At 45.1% G+C, this 24,209-nt stretch overlaps 2 protein-coding genes across 2 annotated transcripts; both read right to left on the bottom strand.

Annotated features, from left to right (window-relative positions):
• Positions 1 to 328: 328 nt before the first annotated feature.
• mlpha (melanophilin a) lies at positions 329 to 13,379 on the bottom strand. The gene is made up of 15 exons (XM_079734579.1): positions 13,258 to 13,379; positions 10,000 to 10,221; positions 9,115 to 9,227; positions 7,490 to 7,537; positions 7,320 to 7,378; positions 6,802 to 6,900; positions 6,293 to 6,404; positions 5,704 to 5,900; positions 5,199 to 5,282; positions 4,581 to 4,814; positions 3,141 to 3,317; positions 2,221 to 2,385; positions 1,805 to 1,867; positions 922 to 970; positions 329 to 404 (listed from the first exon to the last, which is right to left on the bottom strand). Exons 1-15 carry the CDS (start codon positions 13,365 to 13,367, stop codon positions 355 to 357), a joined length of 1,782 nt encoding a protein of 593 aa, XP_079590705.1. The 5' UTR covers positions 13,368 to 13,379; the 3' UTR covers positions 329 to 354.
• A 5,972-nt stretch (positions 13,380 to 19,351) lies between these two features.
• LOC307074249 (E3 ubiquitin-protein ligase TRIM63-like) lies at positions 19,352 to 20,452 on the bottom strand (the record flags this gene model as incomplete). The annotated part of the gene is made up of 1 exon (XM_079734267.1): positions 19,352 to 20,452. One exon carries the CDS (start codon positions 20,450 to 20,452, stop codon positions 19,352 to 19,354), a length of 1,101 nt encoding a protein of 366 aa, XP_079590393.1.
• Positions 20,453 to 24,209: the final 3,757 nt, after the last annotated feature.

The following is a 24,209-nucleotide window of genomic DNA, read 5'->3' as shown; positions in this document are numbered from 1 at the left end:
TCAAACAAACTTTTTAACCTTTAAAGCATGATGTCACAAATAAGCTTCATTCATAAAAATAATTGAAAGGAGCAAGGGGTGGAAAAAAAGGTTGGGTCCGGCAAGTGGAAGTCGAAATAATCTTGTCATATATTACAGTTTTGTATCACATCTAAATATAATTTTTCAGTGCCAAAATATGGTTAATTTGGCTGAAATTACCAATTATTAAAAAAACCTGAATACAATTTATTTTAGAATTTTCACCATTCACCCCTAAAAGCACCCCCCTTCTTGTCGTCCCTCTATTGAACTGAAATAAAATGACTTTGTTTCCTCAAGAAAGTCCCCTTTGTGTGTGTGATGGGGAGCCCCTCAATGCATGGTGGGGGGTCTCCACATGGATCCGGACCCGTTGCTGCTTCCTGTGGGATCCGAAGACGGTTTCAGAGGATTTTTATAAAGATCCAACTTAGTCAAAGTCTCTACACGGAATAACGTTGCTACTAAACTTCCTACCTTTTCTTAAGGTATTTTTTTGAGTGTGGGTACAATTAATATAGCTTAGTATTGTGGGAAGAGCTCTAACAGTTTGTCAACTCATGCAGCATGCTGACAGGGCTAATGGTGCTAGCTGCCACTGTATCTATCTTCAATATCTCCATCAAGTACTATTATGAAACATAATGATGTAAAATGTACGGGGTATAGCCACACAATACAATGATCTCCTGAATACATTTCTTAGGATTACCTTTCGTTATACAAAGGCTTGATATGAATTCAGTTTATGAATAAAACTTCAGATGTTTTATTCATGAACTGAATTCATATCAAGTTTTAATCATACGGTGATTTTCAAACTTTAATTCACGAATAAAACTTCATATCAATTCACTTTATGAATAAACTTCATATGAATTGAGGGGATTTCAGGCTTACTTGCTGACGGGTCTTGCGTGGACCTTTTCCTTTGCTGGGAGCCGGAGATCTGACAGAATGAGAAGATGCTCAGTGAATGTGTGGGTGATGTGCATGTGTCCGATTATTGCCAAAAACCTGGTCAATGCATGTGAATTCACTTTTACATATAATGAATCATAATGTGTAGAATCAAACAATAAGGATACAATAGTCGATCATCCTCATCTACAGAATATTAGTCACTCAATTTAGTACCCAAAAGTAACTTATCAAATGCACGTTTGACCCTCTACCCGAAACCAGTGACCAATGATTTCATAGGGGCAGAAAAACAACCAATCAGAAAAATCAACATGGAATGGCTGTTTGGCACTAAAGTGTCAAGATCATAACAATGTATACATAGACGCCTGTTGGGGCAGCTGCTTCATGTGCAATAATATTTGATGTATTTTATATTTTAAAAAATATATTAATTGTTTTAAGTTTGGAATAAAAACAAATCATTTCAATGACATGAGAAATATAAACGCTCTCCAATATGGCGGCGACGTTGTTGTACGATCCAGAGGCCAATGTGGCGTCCATGTAAAAAAATGTATGGTCTTGATTTATTTAGTGGGGCTTGAACTGGACACAGGGGGGCGCCAGACCACAACTCTAACCTCTATATATTTGAACAAAATGACCATGACAAATGACAATATCTGATACTCAGTCCACAAACTCCACCAGTAAACACCATTTTTCGTTTTCAAGTTATGTTTTCAAATCAACTGCCAGAATTAGTTGGGGTAGTAGCACTTGAGCCAGTCTAATGCCCCCAAAACTTTTTGAAACAACTTTCGAACGCCTCTCTGGAGAAATACGATGGACAGTCGGATTGGATTCTTCCACCCACCTTCTTTTTCTTGTCCAGACCCACAGTGTTGAGGGCGGCGATCTTGCTTTCTATGTCAGAGACCTGTCAGAGAGACACTGTAAGTAAGGCAGCATCACCCCGCGGTGCGAACGTGGTCATGAGCAAGACGTCAGAGACGTGCTCCAGACCGACCTGGAGGTCAAGGACTTTAAGAGTCATTCTCCAAATCCATTCTTGTTGAGATAAGCAAATATGTAATGGTGCTTACTGCCATTTTGGCGCCATGACCACATTTTACTTTTAAGAGACAACGGAGACATTTCACACACTTACAAAAATAAAATTTAGGCCTAATTAAAAACTCTCAAATATATACCTATACTAAGCCCTCAATTATCCACGGCACCATAATCCACTTTTGGTTGTTTGGACCAGAGGAAGCAGGTCTCACGCACCTCACTCTCCGTACTCTGGACCCGCGCGGCGGTCTTGGCCACCACGTCTTCCAGCTCGGACAGGTCGGAGTCCGTGGCGCCGCCGCCAAAGCGGTTTTTGGCGTTTTGCTCCAACTGCTTCAACTTGGTCTCCAACTCAAAGGACTTCCCGGCAGCCACGTAAACCTGCATGAGAGGTTTATAACATAATATAGAGTCTTCTGACGGTCCATCACCTCCAAGTTACTTCTGTAGCGGTCTCTTTACAAGTGAGGGCTGGGTATCGCTCTGAGGGATAGATTCCTTAAGTCCCATTAGGACTATTTGCGTCATATCACATGTCATTATAATTTCATCGATGTAAAGAGTCAATTAAATATGAGTTACGTATGTATGGCTCTGGGAGTTCCATTCACTAACTGCTAGTAGACACTGGACACTTCACTTATTATGGCAAGTTTTCAAAACATTGTTGTCCTTATCGTTGTTTTGGAACATTCTTTAGAGGGTCGACATTTTACGTGGAATTTCAATCATACATCCATTAACAGGAAAATGTGTGTATTTTGCATGTTAAAATAGCCTGAATAATGTCTCCTTTCCATCAATTGCATTTATTAATTTAGGTTATTTCACCCATCAGAAGGACTACACCATTGTTCTGAAGTGCCCAGGGCTCGGTGACACCTCCGATATAAATACCCAGCCCGACCGATAAGCTATCGTTGGACTATGCAGCTAGGGACAACAGCAAAAAGAAAAACAACACACTTGTCACATGCTCTAAACGAGCTAGGGAGGCGTGGCTTAGTTAGCCGTCTTCTAGAGTGCTACGTGTTAGCGTTAGCGTGATACAAGAAGAGACGGAGAAATAGCGGGAAAAAAAAAAACGACATGCAGTTTCTTCTCTTTTTCATTGTGTCAATTTTTTTAATTCTTACATTTTCCTCAAGTTCTCTGTAAGCATCGTCTGCCTGCTTTAGGCCGGGCCCATCTAAGGGGTACTGTGTTTCGTTTGGCTCTTTCGCGAGGCCGTACTCGACCATCGCGTTTTCTGTCGCGTTTATGGTTCTCAGGACCTCAGTGGTGAGGTCACAGAGGCCGGCCGCCGTGGATCTCTGGAAGCCATGTAGAGGGGACAGACGTTAGCAGCTGGAATACTCTTCCGCTCAGACATCTGCATGCTATCCCTAGGTAGCCTTACGGTAGCTACCTGCTTGGCTTCATGTGAATGGGGTAGTGGGGTCGGGGCGGGACGTAAACTCACTTAAAACCTGTACTTTTGTCGCTTTTCAACATCAGGCATCGCTTTTGCTCCAACAGTACACCCAGTCTTTTTTGTTATCTCTTTAGAAATTGATTGGGTCTGTGGGAGGAAAATCTACCAAGGCAGCCTCATCCCATAGTTTCTTTGTTTACATTTTTAAAGAAGGAATAGCAAAATCATTTTGTACGAAATTTGAGATTCTCTCAGAAGCAATGTATATGCTAAACATTATAGTACTAGCAAACTACAGGTTTCATGTATATACATATTTAATTGTTGTTATTACCAATATATAAATGTTAGTGCTTAATACTAAACTTTTTGCTATTTCTATCTACAGAAGACCTCGTCCTCTGTTGACCATTACAGAAGACCATGGTGAAGTCCGGTAGGAAGCTACTGATCTATTGCATCCACACACAGCCGGGCAAAGCGTTGCGCATGGCATTTAGAATAAAGACTATATTTCAGAGCTGCCTTTAGTGTGGAGGCAATCAGTTAGAGGTTGCAGCATCACAAGCTGAATCATCTGAAGAGTATTTACACCCAGTACAACATGGGAACATTTATTCCTCACTTAAATCTTGAACCTGTAAGTGGTTAACCTAACCCTATCTTATCTCGGTTTCATCAAACCAACTTGACCAATTCATCTTGTATTTTCACTAAAACCCTGTGATCGTCAAGTTTGGGTTGGCATGCAAGACATTACAGATGACATCTATGAATAATATTATTAACAACGTCTATCAATGATGGATCTATCTATGAGCCATATCTATGTTTTGATCTGTCTTCAAGCAAAGCCATGCAGTGGAAGCCTTGCTCAGTTCAGATACTGCATTCATACCCAGTAGGAACTTCGAGGTTTCTGCTCTCATGAAATGGGAAGTCACAAGTGGCTCAATTGAGGCCATTGAACACGATCTAATCTTTGACCATTAATTTACACTACCCCCGGTCATCCTCTCATCTGGGACATCATAAACCTCCAGGGTCCTATTTGGTATCAATGCACCGCTAGAACCCACTCAGCCACAACCTGTCAACGATAAACACCAAGTAGAGCCCGAATCATCCTTAATCACCTTTGACCTTCCGGCAAGTACGCTACCTTCTGACCCTCGGTGGGTATCTCATCGCTGGAAGAGCTGAGTTCGGGGTCTTTCAGAACTCGAGCCGGAGTGCTGTTCTTGGCCGAGGTCCCCTTGGCCATGAAGGACGGGAGCTTCTTGCCAGCCTCCTCCTCCCCCGAGGAGAGCCCCTTATCGCTGAGGTTCCCCGCCAGCTGGCGCAGCTTCCTCCGGAGCTTCTCCTCCTCCGTGCCCCCCGGGGCCTTTTGGCCGTCCTGCCGGGAGAGACCGCAGCCCTCAGAACCGATCTCATGCGCGGCTTAGAATAGCAATCCGGGAATGGGATATGGAACGTTATCGGATTGGATTAGACTCAGAGAGGGGGTGGGGCTTGTGGCGGAGGCCTACTGCTACCCGGGTAAAACTTGGTTTCTTTGGCGGGAGGTTCTGGTCATGATTGACCTCTAAGCCAGTCAGAACCTAGATCAATTGTGAACTGATTCAAAGTAGCATGAGCGAAATTTGGCTCATTTAAGTGATGGGGCTCTAATGCTTTTAGAAACACTACATGGAGGCCAACGTCCGATGGTTGAAGGGCAGTCCTCGTCCGCATGTTCTGTAGAGTGAATCTGATACAGCTTCACAGTCTCTGGCCTCACCTCCTCGTCTGGCGAAACCATCTTCTCCTCCAGTCGGTTGAGGAGGCTCTCGATCGCCGACATCCTCTTGCTCAGCTCATTGATCTGCAAAATTCATTAAATCCACACATTAGAAGGCAAGGAGAGAATAGTCAACACGTTTTAAACTCGGGTGATACTTGCTTGTTATAGTAGTATTGCTAGTGGGGCATCTATAGGGCATTATGCAGCCAGTAATGGCAATGTTTTTATGTGTTACAGGCAGTATACTGTTGGTAGTATAAGTAGTAGTTACGGTGGTCCCAAACTACCAGGGCTTGTAGTAGTAATAGCATTGTAAATAACTAGGGGGGTCCAAGCCTACTGGTAGTGGTGGTGGTGTTAATAACTAGGTTACCAGTATTAGTAGTATGTGTGTTACTAACTAGGGTCGTCCCAGCCTACTGTAGTATTAGGAGTAGTGTTAATAACTAGGGTAGCAGTACTAGCAGTATCAGTGTTAATAACTAGGGTGGTCCCAGCCTACCGGAGGGGGTTGGCCGAGGTTCTCCTGGGAGGAGGCCTTGCTGTTGCGTCTGCGGAAGGGTGCGGCGGGCTGGTACGGCCCGGCGTAGCGCGGCATGTCCTCCTCGTCCGAGGTGTCCACGTACTGCTGGCGCGCCACAGAGGAGCTGATCTTGGACAGGGAGCGGGCGCGCTCCAACCGATGCTCACCGTAGTCCTCTGGGACACGGGGACAAGGTCAAGACACGCTCAGCCCAGTGCTCTCGTCAACTGACCTTTTGTGCCTCCAATGATCGAATCAATGATCATTTGCAAAGGGTTTGTGAGGGGTGAATAGGTAGACCCCACGATACAACTTCAATGTTTAGGAAGAACAAATCCTCTGCACTATTTGTACTTCACCCACAACGGAAACTTACTAGCTCAGTGCATGGTTGGAACAAAAAGACCTGTGCACAAAATAAATGCGGGACTTTTCTCAGACTCTGTTCAATACTAGTCTGTTGTTAGATACTGGTCAGGTATTAATTAATTGTCTCTTAATTAATTAACAGGTCCTAGATAATGGTCAGGTATTAAATACTAGTCAGGGATCTGTGTTTTAAATGTACCAGGGCGCATTGCGTAGCGGTCCAGACTCTTCCTGCGGTTCATGCGGTAGTTGTGCATCTCATTCTGGTATTCCAGGTCGTTTCTATAGCCTCCCCGCTCGTCTTGGTATTGCTAAAAGTTTGAGAAGATGCAGAGTAGCGGTAGTGATAAAAAGAAAGATTATTCCGATGATCCGTCACAGAATTTGCACCTATTCATAGGTTGTTGGTGAACTATACTTCTGTATTTTCACAAATAGAAGTTAAGAAGAGCACAGCACAATCTTTCAACAAAACCAAATTGTTCATATTTTATACGGGAATACGTATAAGAGAAAGTAAAGCCATTATGAGATGATCATCTTTGAGTAAAAGTTTGTTTTTTTTCCAGACAATCCGTTTTGTTTCAGGGCAAACGATCTTGGTGATCTGCGCCATCTGATTTCTACCTATAGATGGCAGTAAACTCAACTCAATAATGTAATCACCCTTTAAATACAAGGAAGGATAAAAAGGTGAAGATGGACGACCTGGAAAGACTGCCTGCGGGATACAGGGTAGGCTGGGTAGTAGTCCTCCGGGTCAAAGTCCATGGGATGCACTGAGAGCAAACGCTTGTTCTTGCGCATCTGAAAAGCAGTTGGTCTAGTTATTTATATTATATAATATTCAATTCTATAATACTGTATTGAACGATATTATATTGTCACGTTAGTTATATTATATGTATAGCTAGGTCAGCAAGACACCCTTTGAAAACTGCGCTGTTTGTTTTGCATCCATAACTTTTTAAGGCACTGAAACCAAAACACTGAACATACTTTTGAGGAATTCATTAGAACATTTTAGAACATTTATAACATGTCTTTATTTTATTACGTTTGTAAAACAAATGTTTCCATTCATTAATTTAATTAAAAGGTAAGCTATGTCAAGTCAAAATACCACAGCAGTTCAGAATCCCAGATAAGACTCCTCCTGTAAGGTTTATTAGACTGAACAGTCAGTGTAACATGGAATGGGTTTAATCCCTTGGAGAAGTGGTTACCATTTTGTAACGCTGAGCCTCTGCCTCCGCGTGGTCGTCCTCCACTCCGTTGTATGTGTCTGGAATCAAACGGCACCATGTCGAACGGTGGTTTATAAATCTGGTGTGTATATCAGGTCAACATCAGACCCTAGGTCAGTAAACGGTTATCCTAAAGGCATTGTACTCACGGCGTTGGCCTACGTCAGGCATGCTCTGGGTGTCGTCATCGCGACCACCTGAGAGACGGGAGTGACATGTCACCGGTTACATATAGATATTTACATTCATGCTCGAATTGTGATTGCTCGATTACATTCAAAGGGTTGTGTGTGGATTCTTTTTTAATATCTGCCTTTTAGTAGTTCTGTCAATGCACTACAAATCCAACATTAACACAGCGGTCAAATATAACCATCAACCAGATGTTCCCTTGACAATGTGAAAAAAACGAAACACTCAAAGCGCTGCAGAATAATATTAAAATGTCAGCTGAAAAGTTGATAAAAGACAAAATTGTATTAAAGACAAAGAACGTCATGTCCAATCACTGTTGGTAACTTTGGAATCAGTGGAATAAACCCCTCAAGCGTGGTAAGGAACCTCAGATTCACTTCCACTATATCATACATTGTTTCCCCACGTGACAGCCTGGCTTGGTGTGTCCCTTCCATAGCTATGATTTTAATATTAATGCAAACATGTTTCAGTCTGCTTCACCTCTTATGAAACCACTGTATGGTTGTGGATTCCTAAGTGACATCAGACATCATCGTTCCCTGGCTTAAGGGCAATTCCACACTGCTGCTTTTATTCCTTTTTGGGGTTGGATTGTCACATGCAGGCCATATTAGACAGCTGATCCTGGTCGTTACGCTTTTACGAGCGGATCGCCGTGTCTGATCCCAACACACCATCCCAGCCCCCCGTACCCGATATTCATGGACACAGAAGGCTAAAGATTAGTTAGTGTTACTAAAGAATGATGGGAGTAAATATAAGCAGCAGAGTCGTTGACTGCAGGGTGAGTCTATTGTGGTCATGGGTCAAGAAGTGGTTCTTGCAGATGAGAACACAGATTTAAACACTGAAACATGTTTGGGGCATTGGAGCTTTTATGCTGAAAGAACCACTCAATTAAGGCTTTTATTTTGGAGACATGGCTGTTAGTTCTGGATAAATTCAAACTGGTTGCTATCGTCTGCGTCAGAATGTTACATATTTCACAGCTTTTAAGTATATGACCTTAATGAACCAACTGCAGACACATTTCCTGTTTTGTATGGAGTAGCTCAAATGGTAGATTGACGAAGCTTTTCCTAAATCTACCACTAGGTGGTCCCCATGTTCCTAGTAAGAGTTTCTACATAACGTGTCCCTTAATTTGAGAATCTCTACCAGAATTTAATGGTCTGGCCATAACTGTTTCACTTGGCTGTGATTCACTGCAGGTAAACTGGCTCATTGTCGATCGAGACATATTGACCCCCGTAGTGATTTCAACGGCCCCTGTGAAACTTTGAAGCCAGAGAGAATGCATGCAGCCTTCTGTTGGGGAGGGGTGGTAACTCTGCCAGCTGACAATCTGGTGACCACATTATGACGAAGATGTTGTGTAAATGCTAGTTTGGATTCATTCATTCTGTCCCTGTCAATGTTCTGTGGTTATGTTTTGGATTTGAACGTCTCAATGTAAGACCTGTCGAATCGTTTGAGAGCACAGCGAACATACAAACGTTGAGCTTAGAGAGTTTGGGAACAGGTAAGATCCCACCGTTCACAGATGAAGTTCAAATCTCCTCCCCACTCGACTCACCGTCGCCGTTCAGCCTCTTGTAGAGCGACCTCATGACCTTGGCACTGCCGAAGCGCTTGAAGCGGTTGCGCACGTTGTCGTGGTACCAGCCCAGCGTGCCGATCTTAAGGACCCTGTAGGACATCAGAACTGACACACTTTAGTCCTTCACGTCGACACAGTGGTTCTCCACACCAGTCGTCTTCTACACACTGATGTGTCCACACCAGTCCTCTATGTCCTCTATGGCTAGATCCTGCTGGGTCCACATCCTTTTAGCAGGAGGGGCCCAGGACATCAGAATAACACAAGACACTGTTACACCACAGTTTTTACTTTGTGGAACAGTGCAGAGAACTTAAAAAATTTCAAATATCCCATCTGATAATCGTTAGGGTTGTGTTTCCTGTGTGGTTGTGTTCCCAGTAGTGTTTGTCCCTGCTCTGTTTGCATGTCTCTGCCTATATATATATATATCCTTTCAACTGCTAGGTTTAGTTGGGGTTGCCAATGGATTCATAATGGATCGCAACCTGTGGTATTGCTTCCAATGCATCGCTTTCTATTTGTCTGGGAACACAGAAAAATAGTATTTGACCTTAGGTTGATCCCATTCAAATGTAAAACACACAAAATCCAATTAATCCAAGAGATAAAAGTAGCACAGGATGTTTAAGTGCGGCATAACCATTTTCATTCGGCACATCCCATCATTAATAACATAATAATAATGATGAATGACAATAATTCCCATGGGGCATTAAAGTCAAAGACAGGGAGCAATGACTTTCCATGCGGTTTAAACAGTCATAAAAAGCTATATCTAGTCTAAGAGCATGCCATGCGTGCCGATGTTTTACCACAGGACACGGCTCTTGGCTCTCGCGGCACAGCTCCCTCTCTCACCTGGTCATGCGGCAGTTGTCGCACACCCAGCCGTGCTCCTTCTTGTTGTAGCGGCTGCATCCCTTGCACGTGTACAGCTGGCAGTCCAGACACTGGCGCTTGTTGTTGATGAGGAACTTGAAGGGCTGCAGGCAGCGGATGCAGTGGGAGTCGGCCAGGTTGGTCTGGGAGCCCAGCAGCTCCCTCTTGGTGTCCTCCTTCTCGATCTTAGTCTTCAGCTCCCTGGAGGGAGGGAGGGAGACAGACAGAGACACACAGAGTCAGAGACAAACAGACAGAGACACACAGAATGAGACAAACAGACAGAGACACACAGAGTCAGAGACAAACAGACAGAGACATACAGAGTCAGAGACAAACAGAGAGACAGACACACAGAGAATGAGACAAACAGACAGAGGCACACAGAGTCAGAGACAAACAGACAGAGACACACAGAGTCAGAGACAAACAGACAGACACACAGAGACAGAGAAAAACAGACAGACAAACAGACAGAGACACACAGACAGAGACACACAGAGTCAGAGACAAACAGACAGAGACACACAGAGTCAGAGACAAACAGACAGAGACACACAGAGAATGAGACAAACAGACAGAGACACACAGAGAATGAGACAAACAGACAGAGACACACAGAGAATGAGACAAACAGACACACGCAGAGTCAGAGAAAAACAGAGACACAGACACACAGAGAATGAGACAAACCGACAGAGACACACAGAATCACAGACACACCGAGACACAGAGACACAGACACACAGAGTCAGAGACAAACAGACAGAGACACACATGTGTGTCTCTGTCTCTGTTTGTCTCTGCAGAGACAGAGACAAACAGACACACAGAATCACAGACATACAGAGACACAGGGACAGAGACACACAGAGACAGTCTCTGCAGAGACAGAGACAAACAGAGACAGTCTCTGCAGAGACAAACAGAGACAGAGACACACAGAATCACAGACATACAGAGACACAGGGACAGAGACACACAGACACAGAGACAAGGGGAGAGAGGTGGTCAAAAAAAAGCTTGGACTGCAGCTAATGTCCGGAAAGGAGGAAAACAACGACCTGTTGTTCCTATGAGATCATCAAGCCTTAGGTACCTAGCTTACTAATGCTGCTATGGTTCTCTAAAGGCCAAACTGTGGTGTCTAAACTGTGGCTTGAGACCCGTCAGTGGGTCGCGGGATACAGAAGAACAGAAATGATAATCTGTGTACATGTCTGCTTCGTTGGATCATCAGAATGTTTGAAGACGCCGGGATGGCGAATTCTCATTGGCTAATGGTTTATTCTCCAAATGGTTTATACTCTCTTCTGACAAATTAGCTTATTGTAAATCGCTTTGGATAAAAGGGTCTTCTAAGTGCCCTAAATGTAAATGCAATGTAAATGTATTAATTTAATGTCAAATATGGATCCAGATTCTGATGGCTTCAAAGTCCAGAGATGCTGTTTCACTGTGTTGTGTTGTGTGAAGAAAGTATTTATTTTTATCATAATTATTCACTCCATTAAGAAACGTTAGGGAGTAGTTTGGTTAGTTGGATGTCAAGAAATTGATACCAAGGGTTTTCAGGGGATGTATCACATGGTGTCAGGGCTTCACGTGGAGCATTGCACATTTTCAACCGTAAATCCCCTCTAGCCCCAACACAACCTCTACCCTTTAAACCCACACACATCTCACAAGATCTGCTAGCTAACAGTGCATAGCATGACGGTGAGTTGCTCTGCAGTACATCCTGGATAGGGAAAGGTTAAGGGTGAGGTCCATCGAGATATTTGCAGGCTGTCCAGGCCCGACGGCTACAATGGCTCTTCTTCAGAGTGATGTGGTCGTAGTGCAGTCAGGCCAGCGGGGGCAGTGTGGAGCAACTGCTTCTATGGGGGGTTAGGTTGGAGAAGCTTTGCGACTTAACGCCTCCGCCACCAAGGGAGCTCATGTCAAACTGGGGTTGACCACGAAAGACGCTAGGCACTCGCATCGCCCGTTTAGCGTTTCAGAATGTTAGCGTGCTAACTCCTTCTTCTGCCTCTTCCTCTTTAAAAGACAACACAACTGAATAATATATATGTGTGTGTGTTTGTCTATGTGGTGTGTGTGTGTAGAACAAGGTTTGAGGTAAGATTACCCTCTGCAGGCAATGTGCCCAAACACCATCTCATCATCACCATGTTAGCTTCCCTCATAACAAATAGCACCTCTGTCTCTCCATGGCCTCTCCAGAGCAGCTAAATTTGATTCAGGGAAATGCAGCGACTTCTCCACAAATAAAAAAAAAAAACGTCACGTATTAACCTGTTGCGGTTTTATTTGACAGGTTCTTCAGAAAAAAAATCGATATCTGGCAGCTGGCACGACTGCGCTGTTTGTGAGCCTTCAAAGTCTGTGTAATCATTCGGCACATTTGAAAGACGGTACAAACGTCTTTCACAAGCTCAGACACGCAATCCAAGGGCACAATGTCAAAACCACATTTTTTTGTGGCAAATTTTTTTTGCCACATTTCTTCCTGCTGCACATGAACGTACAAACGTACCGTCCACATCCGGAGGTTTTTCCCCCAGTGAGGTTGACGGGGGCCTGCCATAACACTGTGTTGCTCTACGTTGGCCTACAGGGGTGTGGGAGACGACAGACAGAGAGCTCCTTGTGGTGTTGGTAGGCCAGTGTCTGTGCCTTGTGTGTGTGGGACGGTGGGTTGTTGTGTGTGGGAGGCTGGGTGTGTGTTTGGTGATGAGGAGGCCTTGTGACCGAGCCATGATCATCATGATGGCCCAACCGAACAACAACGGCTTTCACACCACACACACACACACGCACGCTCGCACGCACGCATGCACGCGCGCACGCACACACACACACACACACACACACACATACCCTCTTAATAGCTCACATGGTTGCGCACATGCTTGCACACACACACACACACACACACACACACACAGTTTCAGTACTGAGCTCATCACCCAGAGGCTAGTTGATTATTGTTTAAAGCATTTCAATCTAGCCATTATCAACATATTTAGTCCTTGTTTCTCTGTATGTGTGTGTGTGTGTGTGTGAGTTTGTGTTCCAGTGTGTGCGTGTGCGCGTGTGATTGAGCGATGCTGAAGTCATTCAGGTATAAATAGGAAGTGAAGTCTCGGGGTAGACAGAGAGACAGACAGACAGACAGACAGACAGACAGACAGACAGACAGACAGACAGGTAGAAGTCGAAGAAAGGACCCACCCCAGTCTGTCCTCCTCTGTCTTGCGGAGGTTGAAGTCTCGCTGGATGACGTCCCAGACATGTTTGGCCTCTTCGTCCGTGAGCCGAGAGAGATCCAGCTTGTTCTCCATGCTGCTCCTCTTCCTCACTTCACACTACAGATACAGGCAGACAGAGATGTTGAGGCAGAGTAGATACTCTCTATATCAACTTTACTCTAGATCTATGTAATACTCCATATAGTAATATCCATATCCACTCGACTGTATATATAATAACAATATCCGTATCTAGTCTTTATCTATTTAATAATTATATCCATATGTACGCTATATCTATATATTATTAATATCTACTCTATATATAATAATAATAATAATATTGGCTATATGCTATATCTATATACAAATAGATATATCTACTCCAAACTATATATCATAATATCCATGTCTGCTCTCCACTGTACCTTATATCTGGATTGCTCCAACGTTCACAATCCTAACTTCACTGAGTTTCTTCCCATGCAGGACGAGATGGTTGTGAATTCTGTCTGTTACACAAAAAGGGTGTAGGCAGCGTTGATACAGCCAATACCTGTCTGTCTCATCACGTCATATAAACACACTACACTTGGAAAGGCTCTGCCGTTATAGGACAGAATCCTACATTCTGATTGGCTGATGTTTTGCGGTTTAGCACCAATCCCATTTGTTTGCTACTTTGTTGAACATTTAGTAGCAGGTTGGTCAGCACTAAAATAATATAAGTTATATGACAACTGGGCTATAAAGGTACATATTACCACAGTACACAGACATACTTTCTGTGTATTATTTGTTTCTATTCCTTATTTTTGGATTCTACTACTGTCCTGTACGATCTGCTCTGCTACCAGTATGTCCCTTCTGGGGTCAATAAAGCAGCATCTTATCTTAGCCCTCATGTTGTGAAGAGTAACATTATACACATTAAACACACAATACATGCTGGTTTTGCGTTTTCCGCAAATTCGAAAATACGACTTGTTAAACGTGTCCAAGTCCCTTTGAGTTTACTTCAAAAGTCACAGACTAATCTCTTCTTAAAGTTTATATATCTTAAAGCAAAATAGTGATTTAATATCCAGAGGGAACTATGTTGAAGTTCAATAACTCTGTATATATTCGAAACAAGTTAAGCTGTGAGGATAGTTTGAGAACAGTGAAAATAGTGCGAGAGATTAAGACGGACTCGTGAGGCTTTTCCTTACCTTTCTCCAGTTCTTCTCTGTGGCTCTGAGCTGTTAAATCCTGGGAGGAAACTCACAAATGCCTTGAACTGTGTCAGCCTGGATCACATGTCTGGTAGGGCTGATGCACACTCCCTCCTCCAAGAAACACAGAAACACACACACAAATCAGACACACACACACAAAGCAACCATAACGCACACACACACACACACACACACACACATACGCACGCACACACAAACAAAGTAACCATAACACACGCACGCGCACATCCACACACAGGCAAACTCTCACACACAAAGTTACCATAATACATGAACGCACGCGTACATACACATACACACAAATCACACACACACGGAAAAATAAGACACGCACGCAAGCACACAGACACACAGACACAAAATAAGAGACATACAACAAGACACACTCAGTATAAATGAACCGTTGACAAACAATATGTCCCAACGTTTAGGGACCTATTGATGCAGTGGAACAGATTCTCATTCAACAGTCACACACACACACACACACACACACACACACACATAAATACACACACACACACACACACACACACATAGAAAGAGGCAAAAACTGTCCTCAGAATTTCACAAACTCACAAATACAAATTCCCTTATCTTAACCCAGACCCCAACAAATTGACATTAAAATAACATTTAGACATTGTTATTCTCATTATATGCATTTCTTTCACTATCCTATCATCAAAGTACACCGAAAACATGCAAACCACCCAAACGACCTGGTTCCATGTTGCACATGTAACGTACATTCAGACTTTAAAGGGCCCCTATGTAACCAACAGGTGTGAGTGAATGTTTTAATATGATAACAGTTATTCAGTAGTCATTAAGCAAACCAAAGTGACTCAGGGCAAATTAAGTATACAGGTAATTACAGAGTAGGGCTTGGGGCAGCTTGCGGAAACTGGGGATCAAACCCAAATGCTTTTGCCTGGGAGCGCAACTAGTGAGCCATGACTGAACCACTACTGTCCTACTGCATGAATGCACTGCATGAAAAACACACAAAGCCCTACCCCTACGTTATGTAGGTCACTTGTTACATTGAGTAACGAGGGACCCACAGATCCCACCACTACAGGGTTAAATCCCCTCCAGAACACCTGATACCTTCATACCCAGCCTTGACCCCAAGACTCGGTCCTTCCTATGGACACTTTTGTCCAGACCCAGCCTTAAGTACCAACTGTTACCTGGAGGGACACTAGTATAGTGGTGGGATTGCATTTCATTGCTTTTGTGTTCCCCTAGCAGGACTTGGAAAACAGACTTTCTGCGTGTTTCTTATGCCATGTCTTGTCCGTCCATCAGGGTAATGGGTAATATGTCCTTTAACTAGTCTTACTGGTGATTCCCTGGTACTGCATAGCTGGCTCACTCACCCACCCACTCACTCTTCCTGTTTCTCAATGGGTTCACCTTCTGATGTCCTATTCCAGTCGGTCGCTGTTATCGTCATCGCAGAATCATTGTATTCAGTTTCGACGGTTAACTTGCGTTATGAGTCTCCATCGGGGTGCTTTGTTGCAGACTGGAAGGACCAGTAGATGGTCGCTGTGTAAGCGTGCAGCTAACAGACATGACATGACACATAGTCTATTCATAGCAGTGGTGATTTGCAGTCCTGTTTTTAAAACGTCCCAGATGTATTACCGGCCGTGTGTGTGTGTGTGTGTGTGTGTGTGTGTGTGTGTGTGTGTGTGTGTGTGTGTGTTTGTGTTTGTGTGTGTGTTTGTGTGTCTGGTGAGTGAAACCTTATATATATTAAATTGAACAGAATATCTACACCCAATCAGGCAGATCAGGTTAATCAAACGCACTCGCTCGCACACACACATATATGGGTATGTGTATATATATATATATGTGTGTGTATTTATATGAATGTGTGTGTGTATAGCCATTCTTTATAGTCTAGCAGCCTTGAGAGAGAGAGAGAGAGAGAGAGAGAGAGACAGAGGGAGAGAGACAGAGAGAGAGACAGAGAGAAAAAGAGAGAGACAGAGAGAGAAAGAGAGTTTATCTTTAGTTGACCTCTGGTCCTTACTAACTCAATCAATGTCCTCACTCTTCACCTAGCGACACACTGTCTCACCTCATCCATGTGCCACATCCACGCGTTGCATTCAAACTGCGTGTATGCGTGTGTGTTTTCATGAATTACTCAGCATGTATGCGTGTTTATATTCAACTCAAATCAAAATAAGTAGCCGTGTGTGTGTTTTGTACTACAAACTATCCAAGGCTGTGTGTGTGTGTGTGTGTGTGTGTGTCTTTGTGGTCGTGTTTGCATGCATACCTAATGCGTGCACGTGGGTGTCCAGGCCTATGCACGCGTTGCAGCACTCCGTGCAGCCTCTTCCAGGGCATGGCTCAGGGACCTGACTCACGCCTCTAAATGCATCCCAGTGAGGAGGCTGCGAGCTGGGCATGGGAGCGGGGAAATCCTGGTCCCCCTGGTCCTCTGGCCAGCAGCTGAGAGCAGGGTTGGGGCTCAACCAGCAGGTGTTGGGGGCGCAAGCGACCAGGTGGCTTTCTGGAGAACGCTCGTCTAGCAGCTCCACTGGAACCTGCAGAAACGCTGACCCCTTTGACTCCGGCACTTGCAGTAGAAACTCAATGAAAGGTCGGCCAGCTAAATATAGCTGCACAATGGTGTGTTAAGCTGTGTGGGTGTGTGCATGTACATGCACAAGTGAGTCTTAATTATATTCAGATACATTTATTTCAGTTTGATAAATGTCTTTCTATCTCTATATATTTCTATCTCTCTCTCTCTCTCTCTCTCTCTTAAAACATACTAACTAAACTAAACTAACTTGAAATGCGTTTTTTTTACCTGGACTTTGCCACATGGTGAAACCATTACACAGCCTGCTCGATCTCGTGCAGCACCTCCCCCACCCCCTCCCTCCCACACACACACACACACACACACACACACACACAAACCCACCCTCAGCACCATGACCCCAACCTCTCTCCGTTTATATCTGTCTGTGACACCAGAGCTGGGGCCGTGGTTGGCAGCAGCTGTAGGCCGCGGTGCTGTATTGCTGTACATCTCCAGGCCTTGTTCCTGCAGTACAGTACATGGAAACCCTGACTATTGTATTCATCTAGCGGCGTGCTACCTGCTGTGCAGTATACGCAATACTCCCCTGAAACGGAGCCATTTCACTTCATCTTTTTCGACGTTTTAAGTCCATTTTCTCTTTGTTGTTTTTTTGTGCTCCTTATATTGGTAGAACTTTCGCTCACTTTGATTTGAGTCACTCGAATTGGTTACATTTCAGATATTGTTTCCCATTCATTTATTGTGTCGTATGTGTGTTACGTGTTCACGTGTCCAGTGCAGTGCACTGTACTGCAGCGTCATACGTGTGACGTGGGTCACGGTCTTGGATCTCAAAACAACAACTAAACCAAGCCGGTGTTTGCCAGGTTCTCTTTGTATTATGGCAAAGAATCATGACCTCTTAAGTTAAATAGGGATTAAGTTATCACCAGATTCCTCTCTCTCTCTCTGTCTGCCTGTCTGTTTGTCTGTCTGTCTGTCTGTCTGTCTGTCTGTCTGTCTGTCTGTCTGTCTGTCTGTCTGTCTGTCTGTCTGTCTATGTCTGTCTGTCTGCCTGTCGGTCTGTCTGTCTGTCTGCCTGTCGGTCTGTCTGTCTGTCTGTCTGTCTGCCTGTCTGTCTGTCTGTTTCAGCTACAGAGTGTGGGGAGAAGGGTGAAGGCCTGGGTTGTATGGGAACGTTGATATTTACTTTTAGCTGTGAAATAAATTGAAAATAAATTGAAAAACAAAATGCGATATATATGGCTTACTTGGTATTTGGGAGGTGTTCGTCTGAACGATGAGGTTATAAATGAAAATAGACCAGCAGGTGTCAGTTGGGATTTTCCCCGCTGGTAATTTTGTCCATTGCTGTGCTGCCACAGGCTCCTAGTTTCCATTCATGAAGTGCTCTGATAATGGAGGCAAGATTGCGTTGACCCCTTGAAGGTCCAGATATATCACAAACAGCTGGTTAGGACTGGAACTCGACACCTCTTCCTCCTCTTCCTCCTCTCCCTCCTCTCCCTCCTCTCCCTCCTCTGTCGTCCTTTACAGCAGAACTATTCCGGTCCCAATCTCACCGGCCGGCATATTCACCCAGGGTAAAAATAAGCCGAACACTAAGTAAGGCTTTAGAGGTGCCACATGGATAGACTGGGCCCCTCAGCCATCAGGACAAACAGAGTGGTTGCCTTTTGATGAGGTCCTGCTGTTATCAGCATGGAGCTCAACGTGAGCCATAAAATCAAAGGCACATAGGCAGAAGGATTACATTATAGCATTTTATTCACTTTCAAGAACATCCAGTCATAACAGCAGTGTCTGAAATTATCAAGTGCATTTTGCATTTCAAGTTTTCAGCTTCACAAATAGATTTAATAAATAATTAGTGTATATATTTTTTTCGATTTTTTCTTTTTTTTAACTGAAAAACATTCAAGTTCAAACAGTACTTTTTAAACTCCGATATCAGCTTTGAGAAATATCAAAATGATACGGAACAACATGTACAAAGAGGAAGATACAAAAGTATAAAAAAAATGCAGGTCACATCGACATATTTTATGTCGGACATGTAAATAAACATCGTAATAAATTGCACGTGTTCAAACTCCTGGGAGTTTCAGTAGTTCACCTTCCTCCTCCAGCAGCATCGTCATCCTCATCCTTTTTTTTTGGCTCAAAAACATCTTGACCCTCTCCCCGCTCCCGCACTTCAAACTTCCCCAAACTCACTCCCCCCAAAAAAAGGTCCGCAGTAAAGTCCTCGCCCTGCCTTACTCCTCAACCACACCTTCCTCCTCTTCCTCCTCCTCCTCCTCCTCCTCCTCCTCCTCCTCCTCCTCATCCTCCTCCTCGCTTCTGAAGTCCATGTGAGCCAGCAGCACCTGCGCCTCATCCGTGTCCACCACCAGGTGCTCCATCTTCTCGAACCCTGGCTCGGGCCTCTCCAACCGGGGTCCCCTGGCAGTGTCCCGGGCTTGCTTGATGAGCTCCTTGGCCCCCACCAGGAACTCCGCGGCCCCGCTCTTCTCTGCGCTCTGCGTCAGCGTGTCCCTCAGCCGCCCGCCCGCCTCCAGCTGCAGCTTGTACCCGTCCACCAGCGACCGCAGCGTGGCCACCTTCTCCCCCTCCTCCTGGGCCACGCGCTCCAGCAGCTGACCCTTGCGCTCCTCCAGCACGGCGTACAGCAGGTCGAAGCTCTCGCCCAGGCGCCTCTTCTGCAGCTCGGCGTTCTCCCGCAGCGTCGCGCACGACTCCTCCATCTGGGCCTTGACGGCCCGGGCCGCGGCGTTGGCGGCGCCCAGCGCCTCCACCGCCGCCCGCAGCTCGGCCTTCTGGCTCTGGTAGACGGCGTGCAGCGGGGAGACCTCACAGTCCTTGTGCTGGCCGAACACCTTGCACATGGAGCAGGTGGGCGTCTGGCAGGTCAGGCAGTAGATGTTGATGCGCTCGTCGGGGTGCTCGGTGCACGCCGGCTCCTTGGAGTCCCTGTCCTTCAGCGGGGGGTCTAGCGTCCCGTCGCCCTCGCCCTCGCCCTCGCCGCCGCCGCCGCCGCCGCCCTTCTGCTCCTGCTGCTGCTTGTAGAGGTCGATGATGTTCTCCACCAGCAGGTTGCGCTGCAGGCCGTACACCCCGTGGCGGTCCAGGGACACCTCGAAGCGGCAGGTGGGGCAGCGGAACACGCCGCCCGAGTAGTGGTAGGGGTTGCGGGAGTCGTAGAGGTCGCTGGCGCAGCCGCGGCACAGGTTGTGCTGGCAGGGCAGGATGACCACCGGCTTGGTGAACATCTCCAGGCAGATGGGGCAGCTCAGCTGCTTCTCCAGGCTCTCCATGGGGCTGGGGGGTCGCACCACGCGGCCCGTCTGGATGTCCATCGCTCCCAAACCGCTTTGCAGACAGACCAAAGAGAGAGAGAGAGAGAGAGAGAGCGCTCGAGGAACAATCCCGGGTTTGGAGGGGGTTTTCTCCGATTGGCTGGTAGCTCTGACTGTGTTCCGGTGGCTGTTTTGTTTGTAGCTGCGTTGGAGCCGCGGCGCTGTTCTGATCTAGCGGGCCGTGGGAGAACGGCCCTGCTTTTATACCGGCGGAGCCACGTCACCCGACACCTGTGACCCCCACCTCCTCCCTCCACCCCCCCTGCCTGCCGCTTGGTTGCATGCTGAGAAAATAGACCACCACAACCCCCCCACACACAAACACCCACACATTCACACACACACATACACAGATTCACACCCCGCCCTTGCTTTGGCACAAGCTATACTTGGCCTCTCTGCCCCACCCACCCCCCTGCCCTCCACCACACACCCCACCCCCACCCTGACCACTCTGGCCTCTCCATAAGGGAGGTGTGGGGACTGGACAGGGATCCAAACAACTCACCTTGTGACGGGAGGTGGAGGCGAATCAGGTGAGGAGTTGAGGAGGAAGAGTGCCTCGAGGAGGAGGCTGTTCTTGGAGGCTTCCAAGAACAGCATTTCTCCCTCACACGCAAGTGGTCAAAACACACACACACCCTACGCAGGGAAGGGAGGAGGAGGAGGAGGTGGGGGGAACTAGGTGAGGGAGGAGGAGGAGGAGGAGGAGGTGGTGGTGGAGGTGGAGGAGGAGGTGGTGGAGGTGGAGGCTGGCCGTTTTTTGTGTGTTTTTCCAAGAACCTCATGTTCAAAAATGTGTTCAAAACACACACACAGCCCTCTGATGCTCACTTGTAGGACAAACGTGTGAGCAGACGTTTGCTTGGTTTCGGAGTGTTGTGAATGTGGGTATTTGGACGAGGCCTGTTGAGATATGAATTTGTTTTTAAATGTTTTTAATGTTTTGGAATTTTAACCATCCAAAACAGATGGGTCCATTCTGAAGCATGCTAGAAGATACAGCCTGGCTACATTTGCGCATTTTAACAATACGATTGTTCTCATCATTTGGGTTTCACTGTAAATATGAACCATAATCTGTGCTTCGTGTGCTTCGGGCCTTAGAGTTTGTTGACGTCTAAGGCACACGCAAAGAACACATGTTGCATGTTGATGTTCTGTACTGTATCACATTCACATGTGGAACCACAAATCAATACCTGCCAATCACGATGAAGAGTTTGTACCGTTTATATTATGGAGAGGAAGATAACACAGCACTGTGGTACTTTCCTCCACTTGTATGGTGTGTTTTTGTGTACTGCCCGTGTGCACAAAAGTGTGCGGTGTGTTGTTGTGTACTGCCTGGGTGTAAAGGGGTGTGTGTTGTGTTGTTGTATACTGCGCGTGTGCACAGGAGAGTGTGTGCTCATATGTCCATAAGTTAAAGTCATCTGATAGTTGTAAACACAACAGTCATGCGTGTCTGACCACGTTGGCTTGTGCAACCGAATTCAGGCAGACATGCTCTCACCCGTGTGTGTGTGTGTGTGTGTGTGTGTGTGTGTGTGTTTGTGTGTGTGTGTGTGTGTGTGTGTGTGTGTGTGTGTGGCAGCATTGGAATCAACAACATGCCAACTGTTGTGAAGGCGATGTAGCCATGTTACCTAACTAGATAACTAGCTAAATTACCTAGCTAGCCAACACCAAAAATTTTACATTATGAACGCATATTTTAAGAATGATTTGTTTGTTTATTTCTTTTACATCATGCACACAAGAAGCATTAAGTAAAGGATAATGCAGAGTAAATAAACAATAATAACACGCTGTACATTACCCCGCTTATTACATAAGCGGCTACTCACTAAAGACATCAATAATCTGGCAAAACAAAAATAGATTATGCGCATATTTTTATTATTGTTTGTCTGTTACGGTTCAAATAGTGTCCTTAGCAACGGTCTGTTATTCATAGCAGCGGTCTGTTATGCAGAAGTACCAGACCCCTGAATGCCGTTGTTGACCAATTAGAAACAAGTATTTAACATAGCTCGGTAATAAACATTGCCAGTTCTGTATAAAGAAGTCTGAAGTCTCAATGTTTTATTTACTCTCTACTTAAATATACTCTACTCTATCCACTCGACTCCACTCTATTCACTGTCTAGCAAATATGGACATGGACCATTCCTTAAACTGTTATGAGGTGGAGTTTAGCAGCACTAACCACAACACTAACCACTAACCCTACTATAACCCTAGATAGATGGTAATAGATTCAGGAAGAGCACTTCTAATGGATCAGGTCAATCCAAATGCAGACTGACCTTTGGCCACACGTGAAGAAGACACATACCACGTGCTGACCGGTAGCATCTGGACACTATTTACCGCACAACATCTAACGTGTTGTCATGTGCACACTGTTACTGCAAGTGTTATGAGGGAGGGGGTGGGAAGAGGCTTCAAGTGTGTGTGTGTGTGTGTGTGTGTGTGTGTGTGTGTGTGTGTGTGTTTGTGTGTGCGTGTGTGTTTGCATGTGTGCGCGTGTGTTTGCAAGTGTGCGTGTGTGTGTTTGCCTGTGTGTGTGTTTGCATGTGTGCGTGTGTGTTTGCATGTGTGTGTGTTTGCAAGTGTGCGTGTGTGTGTGTGTGTGTGTTTGCCTGTGTGTGTGTTTGCAAGTTTGCGTGTGTGTGTGTGTTCGCCTGTGTGTGTGTGTGTGTTTGCATGTGTGCTTGTGTGTTTGCGTGTGTGCGTTTGTGTGTGTGTGTGTGTGCCTTGTTCCAGACATGTTATGAGGGAACATTGTAACAAGTTGATATTTGATTGGTTGAAAGGTGATGCGCCCCACAGATCAGCCTCATGTGCTGGAACCAGAGTGAAGATCATCTTCACATTCTGTCACCAGAGTGATAGGATACGTGATGATCCAAATGTGCTGGTCTCCTCTAACTCTCCAACCCTAAGTAGCTCTGCTCTGCTGGCCTGCACCTCACATTTGCTCTAGATCGCAGAGCGTTAATTATTTTAGGGGTCACTCCTGGTTGCGCTGACTTTTAAATGGATACCATCAAAACCTATGGAGGACCAAACAGGACATCATTAAAAAATGTATATTATTTTTTGGCCGTTTTGGGCTTTCTGGATTCCCTTTGGATGCAGAAATACAGAAATCGAAAAAGTGGTAATGCATAAATGTGGAAATAAAAAAGTAGAATGTTGTTTTTAAACACAACACCATAATTTAACAATATAGCTCAATACAACCATGAGCTGATATTCTCTTTTTCAATTTTTTATAATGATCTTATTTATCAAATCATATTGTATGCGTATAATATATTACGCATATGAACGCGATTTGGTTTTCAACAATGGACACTATTTAGAAAAATATTAAATTCATTATTCGGCCACTAGGTGGCGGCATCCACCACCTAACGCAAACGAATTGACCTACAAAGCGGTTGGCACGGTTAGAAGCAGCCAGACGTAATTGATTGGAGGCCAACAGATACCGATGTCTTTATTGATCCCTGAGGGACTAATCTGTTACAGTTGCTCAGCTTAAGAAACATAAAAGTAAACAGAATAGAATAATAAACGCAATGGCATTATAAACACCAATTCAGCATGAATCTAAATATTCTAATTCTATATCAAATATGCATATAACTGACACCAGAATGCAAAAAATATGCTTGTGTATCAAACATATGTATGTGTAACTGAAGCTTAATCAAGTAAGCACATTTAAAATAAAGTAAAGGTA

The sequence above is a fragment of the Pollachius pollachius genome, assembly GCF_949987615.1.
Source record: "Pollachius pollachius genome assembly, chromosome: 4".
Taxonomy (NCBI): Eukaryota; Metazoa; Chordata; class Actinopteri; order Gadiformes; family Gadidae; genus Pollachius; species Pollachius pollachius.
This window is presented reverse-complemented; position numbering and strand designations above follow the sequence as displayed.